Source organism: Pongo abelii, chromosome 10 (genome assembly GCF_028885655.2).
Source record: "Pongo abelii isolate AG06213 chromosome 10, NHGRI_mPonAbe1-v2.0_pri, whole genome shotgun sequence".
NCBI classification, from domain to species: Eukaryota; Metazoa; Chordata; class Mammalia; order Primates; family Hominidae; genus Pongo; species Pongo abelii.
In genome coordinates, this window is record NC_071995.2 from 69,997,328 (window position 1) to 70,009,916 (window position 12,589).

The window sequence follows — 12,589 nt, forward strand, 5'->3', positions numbered from 1 at the left end:
TGTTAAGAGCTTTCAATATTAGGTCTTTCAATGTGTTTTAAGATCTTGAGCTTTCAATGTGTTTTAAGATCTTGCCTTTGCCAGATTCTCCAAAGATATTTTTTGTCTTTATTTGGCTGGAGAATAAATGCCTGGCTGTCAGCCTTCTGAGGTTTGGGAGTCTCCATGTCATGATATCATGAGTCTCAATACCTCAATATATTCATTTAATCAGAATGGTACCCCTGTTCTCAACTATGCCTGATGCTCCTAAGTACCAGAGGCCCTTTGTTTTACCCTTTCCAGAGAGTAACCTTCAATTTTCTGCCTGGGGGCAAAAGAGGAGTTGGCTTGGCTATTTAGTCAAGGGGAATATGGAATTTTAACTGCTTTTTAAAAATAAGATAACAGCTTTATTGAGATACGATGTATATGCCAAAAGATTCCCTCCCTTAAAGTGTACAATTTTGTGGTTTTTGGTATATTCACAAAGTTGTGTAAATATCACTAATATTTAATTTTAGGACATTTTCATACAGAAACCTTGTACCTTTTAGCAGCTATTCCCCACCTCTTCTTTTTTTTCCAGCCCCTGGCAGTCACTGATCTACTTTCTGTGTGTGTCTCTCTCTCTTCTTAAAACGATCTCTTTTTACATCTTCTAGACATTTCATATAAACAAAATCTTAGAATACATGCATGGTCTTTTGTGACTGGCTTCTTTCACATTATGCTATGTTTTCAAGGTTCACCAATATCGTAACATGTATCAGTACCTTATTTCCTTATATTGCTAAATAACATTTTATTTATCATATATCATTTTTTGTTTTTTTATTAGGTGATAGTATTTGAGTTGTTTCTACTTTTGGCTACTATGAATAATGGTGCTATGAACATTCATGTACAGTTTTTGTGTGGATATATATTTTCATTTTTCTTCGGTGTATACCTAAGAGTGGAATTGCTCAATCTGTAGTAACTGTAGTTTTACCTTTGTGAGGAACCGCCAAACGTTTTTTCAAAGTGACTACACCATTTTACACATACCTAGGAGTGAAATTGTTGAGTCATACAGTAACTTTATGTTTTGCATTTTGAGAAACCACCAAACTGTTTCCCAAAGTGACTGTGCCATTTTATAATACCACCAGCAATGTGTGAGTGTTCCACATTTTCTGCTTCCTTACCAACATTTGTTATTGTCTGTCTTTTTTATTTTAGCCATCCTAGTCGGTCAGAAGTCATACTGTGTTTTTTGATTTGCATTTCCCTAATGACTATTGATGTAGAGCACCTTTTCCTGTTTGCACTGGCCATATCTTCTTTGGAGAAATGTCTATTAATTTTTTTTTTGCCCAGCCTGAGCATGATAGCAAGACCCTGCCTTTACAACAGCAACAAAAAATTAGCTGGGTGTGGTGGCCTGTGCTTGTAGTCCCAGATGCTTGGGAGGCTGAGGCAGGAGGATCACTTGAGCCCAGGAGGTTGAGGCTGCCAAGAACTATGATTGTGCCACTACACTCCAGTGTGAGTAACAGAGCCAGCTGTCTCAAATAAATTTTGTTTCCCAATTAAAAATTGGTCTATTTTTTTTTTAATTGCTGAGTTGTAAGAATTTTTTATTCTGGATACTGTTTCCTATGAGATATGTGATTTATAAATATTTCCTCCCACATTGTGGGTTGTCTTTTCACTTTTCTGAGGGTGTCCTCTGAAGCACAGAAGTTTTTAATTTTGATGAAATCTTATTTTTTTCTTTAGGTGCTTATGTTTTTGGTGTCCTATCTAAGAAACAATGGCCTAATCCAAAGTCAAAAACATTTACTCCTATCCTTTCTTCTAAGAATTTTAATTTTAGTTCTTACATGTGTGTTTGTGATTCATTTTGAGTTAATTTTTGTGTGCACTGTGAAATAGAAGTCCATCTTCATTATTTTGCATGTGGATATCCAAAGTTGTCCCGGGACAGTTTGTTCAAAAGATCATTTTTTCCGCATTGAATTGTCTTGGCACTTTTGTTGAAAATCAATTCCCTCTACATGTAAGGGTTTATTTCTGGACACTCAATTCTATTTCATTTACCTATATATCTGTCCTTAGTACCACACTGTCTTGATTATTGTAATTTTGTTATAAGTTTTGATTTGCCTAACTGCTTCTCACACTTTGAACCACTCTTTTTCAGTCTCATCTACCTTCAATTCCAGAGGTATTTGAGCCTTTAGGGTATTCTGTCATGTAAAGTGTGTTGCTTCTAAGTCTTCTTCATTGATAGCTTAAGGTTCAGCTTTCCCATGACTGCAAAGCCTTTGATCATTTTTTTCTTCTTTCAAGCTGCTAATTTTTTGTTGCCATTGTTTTCCAATTTATGCGACTCTTGTGTACCTTGAAAAGGAATTTTTTATCTTGTTTTAATAGGGTTTCCAGGGTGAGCAAAAGTAGTTGTCTTTAATATTCTAAATATATATTATAAATAAATTACTTTTCATATCTTTTTTTTCCCTCACTTCCACATCCAAGCAGGGACACTATCTAGTGGATTTTATCCCTTCACATCTCTGGTTCTTTCATTACATCTCAGTAACATTAGCTACTATTATTGTCATTACTTCATTTGTCTTATTTAAACTTGCTTCTCCTATTAGCTGATTAGAGCTGACCCTTACAGAAAATGTAAGCCAAATAATATTTTCAGAATTAGATCAATTAATAATTATGTCCCTTCAAGACTCCAGAAACAATTAAACTTCAGTCAATATTAGTTCATCCCGACTTGTTTTGAAATTTTTTTTCTATATAGACAAGCAGTGCCAGCACCAGATTTTGTTCAGATTTTCAGTCAAACAAGCACATTTGGTCAAGAGTTTTTCATTCTTCAGGAGATTGGTAACATTTTCCTTTGGCCTGGTGAATTTTATGACTTTCTAAGGTTTGAATAGTAAGAATATTGATTAATCTATGCATGTCAAGTTGCTGGATTTGATCTAGTTGACATTGATGTTTGACAGTATGTGTAGTCATTAAAAGCTCAAATGTCGTAGTACTCTTAACCTCTGCGTCCTCCTCACCACATAACACACAGATCTCATATATTTAAGTAGCACTTTTTATATGAAAGAGTCATGCCAAAGATTAAATTTCCATGGTTTCCAGTAGAGAGAAAAAATTCAGTAACCACAAGAGTATTAAAATGAATGGCTGATATATGGGAATCTAGTTTCCTTTTATTTCTCATTTAGTAAAGAAGATTCCAGGATTAGTAACTGAGCTATACGTAATCTACATGTGGCTAAGTCAAACCCTTATGCTTCCCTTGCAATGCATTTTCCTCCATATAACTCTACATAGAGGCATCACAGCATTAAGAAGAAGCCCTTTTATGAAAGCCATTACACATATATACACTCACACGTTTGCATGCACAAAATTATAAGATGTCAACTCAGAAAAAGCTTATTAACATAAAATGGAGTTGGTCAATGAGTAAAAAAAATAGAGGTTGATAGGAGGGATAAGATCTAGTGTTCGGGAGCACAATAATTTATTTTCTTTTGTATTTTAAAATAACTGCAAGAGTGGAATTGGAATGTTTCTAACACAAAGAAATGATAAATGCTTGAGGCAATGGATAACTTGATTACCTTATTTGATCATTACACATTGTACACTTGTGTCAAAATATCACATGTACCTTATAAATATGCACAACTATTAGTTATCCATAAAAATTAAAAATTAAAAAATCCGTAAAATGGTTTAAACATTCAGCAGTGCTGATCTTTCTTAAATTATTTTTCTAATTTTGGAAAGAAAGCACAAAATCTTTGAATTCACAGTTGCTTAAAGACTGAGGTTAACTTGCCAGTGGCAAGCTTGAGAGATGAGAGAACTAACGTCAGAGGATAGATGGTTTCTTGTACAAATAACACCCCCTTATGTATTGTTCTCCACCACCCCCGCCCAAAAAGCTACTCGACCTATGAAACAAATCACACCATGAGCACAGATAACCCCAGGCTTCAGGTCTGTAATCTGACTGTGGCCATCGGCAACCAGAAATGAGTTTCTTTCTAATCAGTCTTGCATCAGTCTCCAGTCATTCATATAAAGGAGCCCGGGGGTAGGAGGATTCGCATTACTCTTCAGCACCAGGGTTCTGGACAGCGCCGCAAGCAGGCAGCTGATCGCACGCCCCTTCCTCTCAATCTCCGCCAGCGCTGCTACTGCCCCTCTAGTCCCCCCTGCTGCAGAGAAAGAATATTACACCGGGATCCATGCAGCCAGCAATGATGATGTTTTCCAGTAAATACTGGGCACGGAGAGGGTTTTCCCTGGATTCAGCAGTGCCCGAAGAGCATCAGCTACTTGGCAGCTCAACAGTGAGTACTACGCACCTGGCACTATGGAGAAGTATTTTCTAGGGTGTGACCATCTTCTCCTCACCATATGAATCCCTTTTGTAGTGTAAGCACGCACACCTCAACTTTCTCCTTCTTTATAATCTGTCTACCCTGCTTTCCTCCTGTCTGCCTCCAGTCTTCCTCTTCTCTCCATAAGTAAAGCGAGCGTGCCAATCACTGCGTGCTAAACTTTTTTTCCGCAAAGTTTATAAGTAGAGAGTTAAGAAGTTCCTGAACATTAAGAATGAGAGATTGTATGAATCAGTGTCTTCAACCTACAACCAAAAAAGAAAAAAAAATAGAGTGTGGAGAATTTTGAAAAGCCATTTATTATGAGGAGGAGTAGGGAGAACAAATTAAATAAATTTCCATGGTTTTCAGAAGATCATTTTGTCTCCTACACCCCCTTCAGTTTACAAAGCCTGGTCTTTAAACATAGAACTATTATTTTCTGTTCTTAGTTATGGGTGCAGGTTATTGGACGAAAAGAAAGATTGGATTCCTTTCAAAAGTTTTTCTGTGTTCCACATTGCTCAATTTTTTTCAGTTTACTTGATGGAATAATGAAAGCAATACACCACTTGCTATAGTGTTTAGGGAGTTTTATGTTTATCATATCTACAGGATAAAAAAGCAGTATTTGCAGGATTTTAGATCCTGCTTTCAGGTAATAGTCATGGGATTTAATAAAAACCATGAAATAAAAATGTATCCAGGTCCTAGTCATTAAAAATATTAAATGGTATTTTATTACTGTACTATCAGAGTTTATCAACCAAATCCAATTCAGTCTGTATCATAGAACAATCTGTTTTAATATCGTAGCTCCAAATATGTGCCAGAGGGCTGCATTGTACTGACATTATTACTGATAAAAATATTGAAAAGTAAACATGGCAACTTCTGTAGAATTATTTAAATCAATTTGCAAAAATGAGGCCAAAACGTAAATAGATTTTCTAACATTTAAATATCATGAATATTTGGATGAGATATTACAATGAAGAATTTTGAAGTCATAATTAACTGCTAGAAGGAAAACAAAGAAAGCTCAGGGTAATGGTTAATGTATGACCCTTTTATATAAAAAATGCTACTTATATATGCAAGATCTGTGTGTTGTGTGGTGAGGAGGAGGCAGATGTTAAGAACACTGAGACATTTGAGCTTTTAATGACTAAACATACTGTCAAATATCAATGTCTGCATAAACTTCTTCCCTCCCTCAAGTCATAAATAATAAAATCTCCATCTCTATTATATACAAATCTAGTGAGTAAGGCAATACTGATGTGTGAAAATAAAGCCAGTAGAGAAATCAGAAGAAGACAATGGCAGATAACTATTCACTGGGTCCCAAAGCAAACCTACATTTCTCAGTTTCATGAGGAGGTAGTAGATTGGTATGATTGTATTAAATCACCATTTGCCAGGAGTTACTTCTATGTCTGCCCAATGCTGTATTTGCATATAAAGAATATAAAACAGACCATCATAATTTTGTGTTGTCTGTCAAATGAAAGTTTCCAGCTTGTTTTTGTTTTGTTTCCTCCCATTCTATTCCTAAATAAAGTTTCCAGCTTTTTATTCTGCATTTCTGGCAATGTTACCTGAGTTACTGGAATCTGTCATTTTTTTCTTTAGCCAGCAGGATTAATAGACATTACTTCATCAGGCAATATAAAATCTTAAGTGGCTAATGAAGTGTTAATCTTTTTCAGTTTCTCAGATTTTTACTATTTGCTCCTAATAATTAGCTGGCCAGGTTTCTTCCTTCCTTCCTTTCTCCTTTTTTCCTTTTATTTGTCGCTGAATTTTAATAGTCACTTTTCAAATATCTTCTGACACAGATGGCCTTAGAGTTATACACTTGTCTGTGCTAAACTTTTGCAGGCAGATTCACATTGACAATGTGGATCTAATTGAAGAAAGTAACATTACCCATTAATTTCTGGACATGTGCTGACATATTTCGGAATGAAATAGACATTTTGTTTTTAAAATTTAATTGAAACTAAAATTATTTTCAAAAATATGTTTGATCTTATTTTTATTGTGGTTAGTAATTAATATAGTTTCCGTATGATTCAACGAGGCTAAGAGATCAAATTTTGTGCTGTAAAATAATCCTAGAAAGGCAGGAATTGTTCATATATGATACTTCAGGCTTTATGACAGTCAGGTTTTTGTTGCTATTAAAGTGAAGCAAATCTGATCCCCTTTTAATTTCAACCACTAGATGATGTCTTAGACCATTGGAAAATAGTGTCTCAGAGCAAATTAGACCAATATTTATGATTGAAAGTTATGAGTGACACGGCAACTTCATCTTAAGTTTGTATGATTGGTGGAGCTTCCAGCTTATGAATGAAATGTGTGGGAAAAATCTAATTATGGAGGATTCTGGAACCCTAACTAATATTTTGTTTTATTATGCTTTGACATTCCTGAAGCTAAATAAAGCTAACTCTGGCAAAAATGACGACAAAGGCAACAAGGGAAGCAGCGAAATTGAAACTGCTGCCGACAGTGGCAAGACAGCAGTTGTTTTCTCCTTGAAAAATGAAGTTGGTGGATTGGTAAAAGCACTGAGGCTCTTTCAGGTGAATGTAAAATATCATTACATAATTTTAAAAGTGAACCTGTTATCTGCTATGAAACATTACTGAATCAATTTCTGGATAATGTGGTGAAAGATTCAAAGGAACCAAACTTCACGAGGCTTTAAAAGGGGAGTTGTCTGTCAAGCAATGAAATAAGCAGAATTGCATAAGCTGTGGCTTATTAATGCAGAGTTAGCTTGTTAGGAACTCTGAAGACTATTGCCAGGTTAGGAGGTCAGTACTTCAAAAATGTGAGCTTCACACCCGAAAATGAAAACACAAGAGGAGCCAAACAGGGTATCTTAAGTAGCAACAGCCTGCAGCTTGATTTGATTTGTTCAAATTTGAATTTACACATGTCCTAGGAGCATGTTTATTAGGAAAAACTGAGATAGATGAGTATAGGCACTCGGTATTCCCCTAAGCCTCATTGTTTATGTGTCTTAATGTATCTTTTTGCGAAGATGAGTCACTCTCCCTATATTATATATTGTTGGGCTAGCTCTTCCCTTATCTTATAGAAATGTTCATAGCATCTTCTCAGGCCCAAATCTGTAGTTTGAACACTCAAGAAAGATCCTGGTTAGGGATGAGGCTGGAAAAGCCCAGAAAAGCTGTTGTGTTCTTGCCAGCATATATCTAATTGTTTCTCTACCCTTCAGCAGACACCCTCCCTTACAAATGCGTTTTGTTTAGGGGCAGTGGCTGTTGATGAGAGCTGTTAAGATAAGGAGCCTAGCTCTGCGTGATGCCTTGGGCTGCTAGTGCAGTGGAAAGATAGCTGGAATTGCAGTCAGGGGATTCAGACCTGTGTTCTCCTGGCTTGGCTAAACACTAGCTTCTTCTTAGGTTCAATTTCTTTATTTGTAAAATTGCAGTAATAGTTCCTACCTAACAGGATTGCTGGGACGACATAATATGAGTGAAAGTGCTTTGTAAAGTGTACAACTATGAGGCATTATTATGATGCCTCTATGATGATCATAGCAGGGGAATTAGAATCCTGATTTGGCAAATAATTTCTTGTTCTCTTTTGACCTTGAAGAAAGGATCAGGCACCATAAACAGTGGTAATGGAAATCTGAGGAAATATTTTACAGATAATTATGTCATCCAAGGCTGTGTCCACACAGTGCCAAAGGCAGGCCAATTCAATTAGACAGCTGGGAGCAGTGGATAAATTCCTGGAGAAGGAGTTAGCAGCCCTGAGTTTTCACTCTGCCATCAGCTAGTCATGGGGCCTTAGCTAAGCCATTTAACCCATCTGGACCTCAGTTCCCCTAAAAACATCTACTCTGCTTCAACCAAAGGCCATTAAAAGCCCAACGTGACACAATGTATGTGAAGTCTATTGGGCCTTGAACTTAATCTTAATATTATTATCAGCCAACCGAAAAAACATGCATGATATTATTGTAAAGGTTAATAAAAACAGAAATAGGACGTTTAGTTTCCTCGTCACAAGACCAGTTTCTTTATATAGGGGAGAGTGCTGTTTGATTTGATACTATTCTGGCACTGGAAACTACCTATCCTGTTCCTATGCTGAAAATTCTGAGATCATCTAGGATTGTATCAGAAATTGTGTTGGTAATCACAGTATATCATCTGGAGTGAGAAGATGTCTGCTTATTTGGAGATAGGTTGGGATGGAGAGAACAGAGTCTTCAATTAACTTAGAGGAAATGAAGAACACGTCACTGGGGAAATTCTAACTTGATTTTTAAATATTAAATCACTGCCCTTATCTCTGAGATCCATCATAGAGTGATAGTTGCAGCAACATATCCTTGGTTGAAGCTAGTTTGAAGATTGCCAAAAGAGAACAATTATTAAGTGATCCAATTTAGGGGTAATTATCATTACTTTTTTACCTTTTTTTCACCCTCCTTGCAATCGCCTAAGTTGTTTGTTTTCCTTTTGCATTCAGAGATCCTCTCTTGACTGCTTATCTTGCTCCTATTTCTTTTTCTACCATATGGGTTACAGTTTAGCTAGTGTTTCCCAAGCCTCAGTCATTTTCATACCACCTCCCCAAATTCTGCTTGCCATTTGTACTGTTTACTTATAAAAAGATTATAAAAGGTTATTTCTAAAAGGTTATTTTAAAACTTTGTTTATTTTAAAAGAAAACTTTATATTAGGGGTTTGAGTTTTAGTTATATTTTTCAGAAACATATAAATCTGGATATTACATGATAATATAATAAATAATTTTTTCCCGAAATAATCACGTGCCACCTGTGGGATGTATACCACTCTCTGGGAAATGATGATGTTCATTTTATAGGGCCATTTTATATTTTAAATGCCCCTTCTGCTTTTTTATGAGGCAGGACAACCTGTACACAGAAGTATAAATGTATAGATTTTTTATTAATAGAAATAATGGTTGGAAACATTTCCAAGTTTTATTCAAAGAAAAAAGAGATTGTCTCTTCCTCTTGTGTGGGTACTTGGCACCTTACTTAAGATGTGAACAAGAAAAGCTCATGGCATTCCTTTTATTGTCCCCTGAAGGTGATTTTCAGATGCTCATGTTTCCACAGGAAAAACATGTCAACATGGTTCATATCGAATCCAGGAAATCTCGGCGAAGAAGTTCTGAGGTTGAAATCTTTGTGGACTGTGAGTGTGGGAAAACAGAATTCAATGAGCTCATTCAGTTGCTGAAATTTCAAACCACTATTGTGACGCTGAATCCTCCAGAGAACATTTGGACAGAGGAAGAAGGCAAGGGTGGTCTTAGCTTGTCGGGTAATTTTGCAATCTGACAAATATTGCAAAGGGGAAAACACAATCTGTGAACTAATATTTTTGAACCTGCACTGTTTTCAACAGAGCTAGAGGATGTGCCCTGGTTCCCTCGGAAGATCTCTGAGTTAGACAAATGCTCTCACAGAGTTCTCATGTATGGTTCTGAGCTTGATGCTGACCACCCAGTAAGTGTCCAGTAAAATCTATTTCTCACATGCTCTCTCAGCTCCACCCATGTGCGAGGCACTGTGCCATGTTCTGTGCTGCCATGCTTTAGTATAGAACAATTTATTATTTATTCCCCATAACTGAGAGCAGACTTCCAAATGATAAAGCTTCCCCGTACATGTGTTGACTGGAAGCAGGTTAGAAGGATGGTATTTTCACATAGCATTTATTTTTAAAAGGGTTGGATAGAGGAGGAGACTCTAAACCTTGGAGAATATTTCTGTGGAATTAGACAGCCTGAAATATACCTGCAGATGGTAACCCTCGGAAAAACAATGAACTGAAATTGATCACGCCTCTGGGAAACTAGGGAGGACTAGGTATTATGGGGCTCAGTGAGAGAATAAAATTCTTCTTTCTATTTTCCTTGACTGGAGGTAGTTAGGAGTATAGTAATGTAGTTGACTTCAGTCTCAATGGAAAGGTAGAGAGTTTTAGAATAACGGCTATGATGGAAGACATATCTCTTCCCACATCTACCCTGAATCTATCTACCATCATTCTTTCCTCTACTCCAATAAAAATGACCATCTGTAAAGAAATATGATACTTGGGTAAGCATTTCCCATTATTCTCCCCTTCCCCGCTTTACATCAGTTTTTATTTAACACAAGAGACCTGGAACTTCTTTATGGCCAGAGTGAAGTACAGTTAATAGTCTGGGGGAAGTAAGCAATGCGCCCATTCATTATAGGCATTTTTTTCCCTCCCCTGGTGCCCCTTGTCTAAAAATGGGCAGATAAAAGAGTGAAACCCAACCAGATCACCAATGCTTACAGGACGCCTCTGTGGTCTGCAGGTAATAGTTTACAGACATTCTTTGCTGTTTAAACTGAGGAAATCTGGGGGTTTGGCAGCGTGGCTATACTCTGCGCAGTGGCTCTCTAAGTGCTACCCCAACATCAGCAGTGTCAGTATCACCTGGGAATTTGTTTTAACAAGCCCACCCTGAAGTTTGAGAACCCCTATTTTAAAGGAAACTATGACAACTTTAACCCTAGGGAAATTTTCAATTAAACCAGTCATTTGACATAATATACCAACTCAGACCAATTCAAATATATCATTCAAACAAATGGTCAAACAGACCTAATTCAATTGCATTATTTTCAAAAAGCTGAATTCTCTCAAAGAAACAATGTGTTATATTTGCTAACATAGCCTAAAATTTCAGAATATTTTCCAGTAATTCACATGTAAGCCTTCTGAACATTACAAAACATTAAAAAATAGCTTTAATAATCACCCATTGTTATCTTTCCCCTCTCTCAACTTCCGGAAGGCATCAGGATTAGCACAGGAACCTGACTTAGGAGCTAAGCAGTACCCGGGCTGCACAGACACCAGCTGTTAACTTGCAGAATGACCTTGGCCAAGTCCCTTTACCTCTGCACCTCAAGTTCTTTATGTAAAAAGTGGAAATAAAATTGTTATTGACCTCAAAGGGGTGTTTGGAAAGCCTAGTTAATAAAACAACTGGAAAGCATTTGGCAAGAGTAAATGCTTAATTCCAGAAATAGAAATGCTGTATTAAATCATCCAGATCAATGCCTGGACAGTAAAGGATTTTTTGATAACCTCCTGTTTCCAAATGCTCCCCTTAGTCTAGTTTGAAAATTACTCAACCTGGAGAAAGGAGTTCAGCCATTTTAATGGAACAACCATAGGAACCACTGACCTTGCTGAGAAAAAATTTATTCCAATACCCAGCATAAATTTTCCTGTGCTTAATTTTATTCCATTACTCCTAATTATATCCACCTTATGATACCTTCTCTTATTTTCTGTGCAGCCACTTGAAATAATTGCAAGCACTTAGCAATCCCCTCTCTTGTCATTTTTTAAACTGCATATATTTATTTTATAAGCACACCAAATGTTCATTATACAGAATGTGATATTGGCAAATTGGTGTTTCTGTAAGTTGTTTGATGAGGATGGAAAAGTTGTCTAAGCACTTTTTCTGCCTGGGAATAATCCCAGTCCTGAGACAAACACAGGGACCGTTGTGATAGGATACTTCAGAAGGGGCTTGGAATATAAGAGTAAAGTTGCTGAGGCTCCCTAGAAAGGGTTAAATATCTAGGTCAGTGCCTCTCAAACCTCAAGGGGCAAACTAATCACCTTCGAGATCATTTTTAAATGCAGATAATGAGTCTGTAGGGCCTGGGATTCTGTATTTCTGGTGATCTCCCAGATAAGGCTTGCACCAGAGGGTCTTGAGACCACACTTTGAGGAGCCAGCATCTAGACTGGGAAGGTCTTTCGAAGTGGGGTTCAAGGTTCACTCATAAGGTGTTTGTTAAAAATACAATATCTTGATGCTCATCTGAAGCCTACTGAGTCAGAACTTTCAGGGATGGCCCAGGAATCTGCATTTAAAAGTATCTGCAGGGGATCCTGATGAGATCTAAAGTTTGAGAACTAATGTCTTAATTAATGTTCCAGCTCAGTGATTCTCATCCCTAGCTTTCCATTCACATCACATGTGGAGAATTAAAAAATACTGATGCCAGGGCCTCTGGGAATGCGGCCAGGTTTGATGTATTTAAAGCTCCCAGGTGATTCTAATATTGCATCACGGTTGACCTATTTGGGATAGCCACTTGATTGTCAACA

The 12,589-nt window shown here is 36.9% G+C and overlaps 1 protein-coding gene across 1 annotated transcript in view; it reads left to right on the forward strand.

Moving 5' to 3' along the window:
• The first annotated feature begins 4,137 nt into the window (after window positions 1–4,137).
• TPH2 (tryptophan hydroxylase 2) overlaps window positions 4,138–12,589 on the forward strand; it is a 101,810-nt gene continuing 93,358 nt past the window's right edge. The window contains exons 1-4 of the mRNA XM_002823521.4: window positions 4,138–4,361; window positions 6,836–6,985; window positions 9,535–9,718; window positions 9,827–9,927. Coding sequence (XP_002823567.1) covers window positions 4,257–4,361; window positions 6,836–6,985; window positions 9,535–9,718; window positions 9,827–9,927 — 540 coding nt within the window. The 5' untranslated portion in view covers window positions 4,138–4,256. The remainder of the gene's footprint in view (window positions 4,362–6,835; window positions 6,986–9,534; window positions 9,719–9,826; window positions 9,928–12,589) is intronic.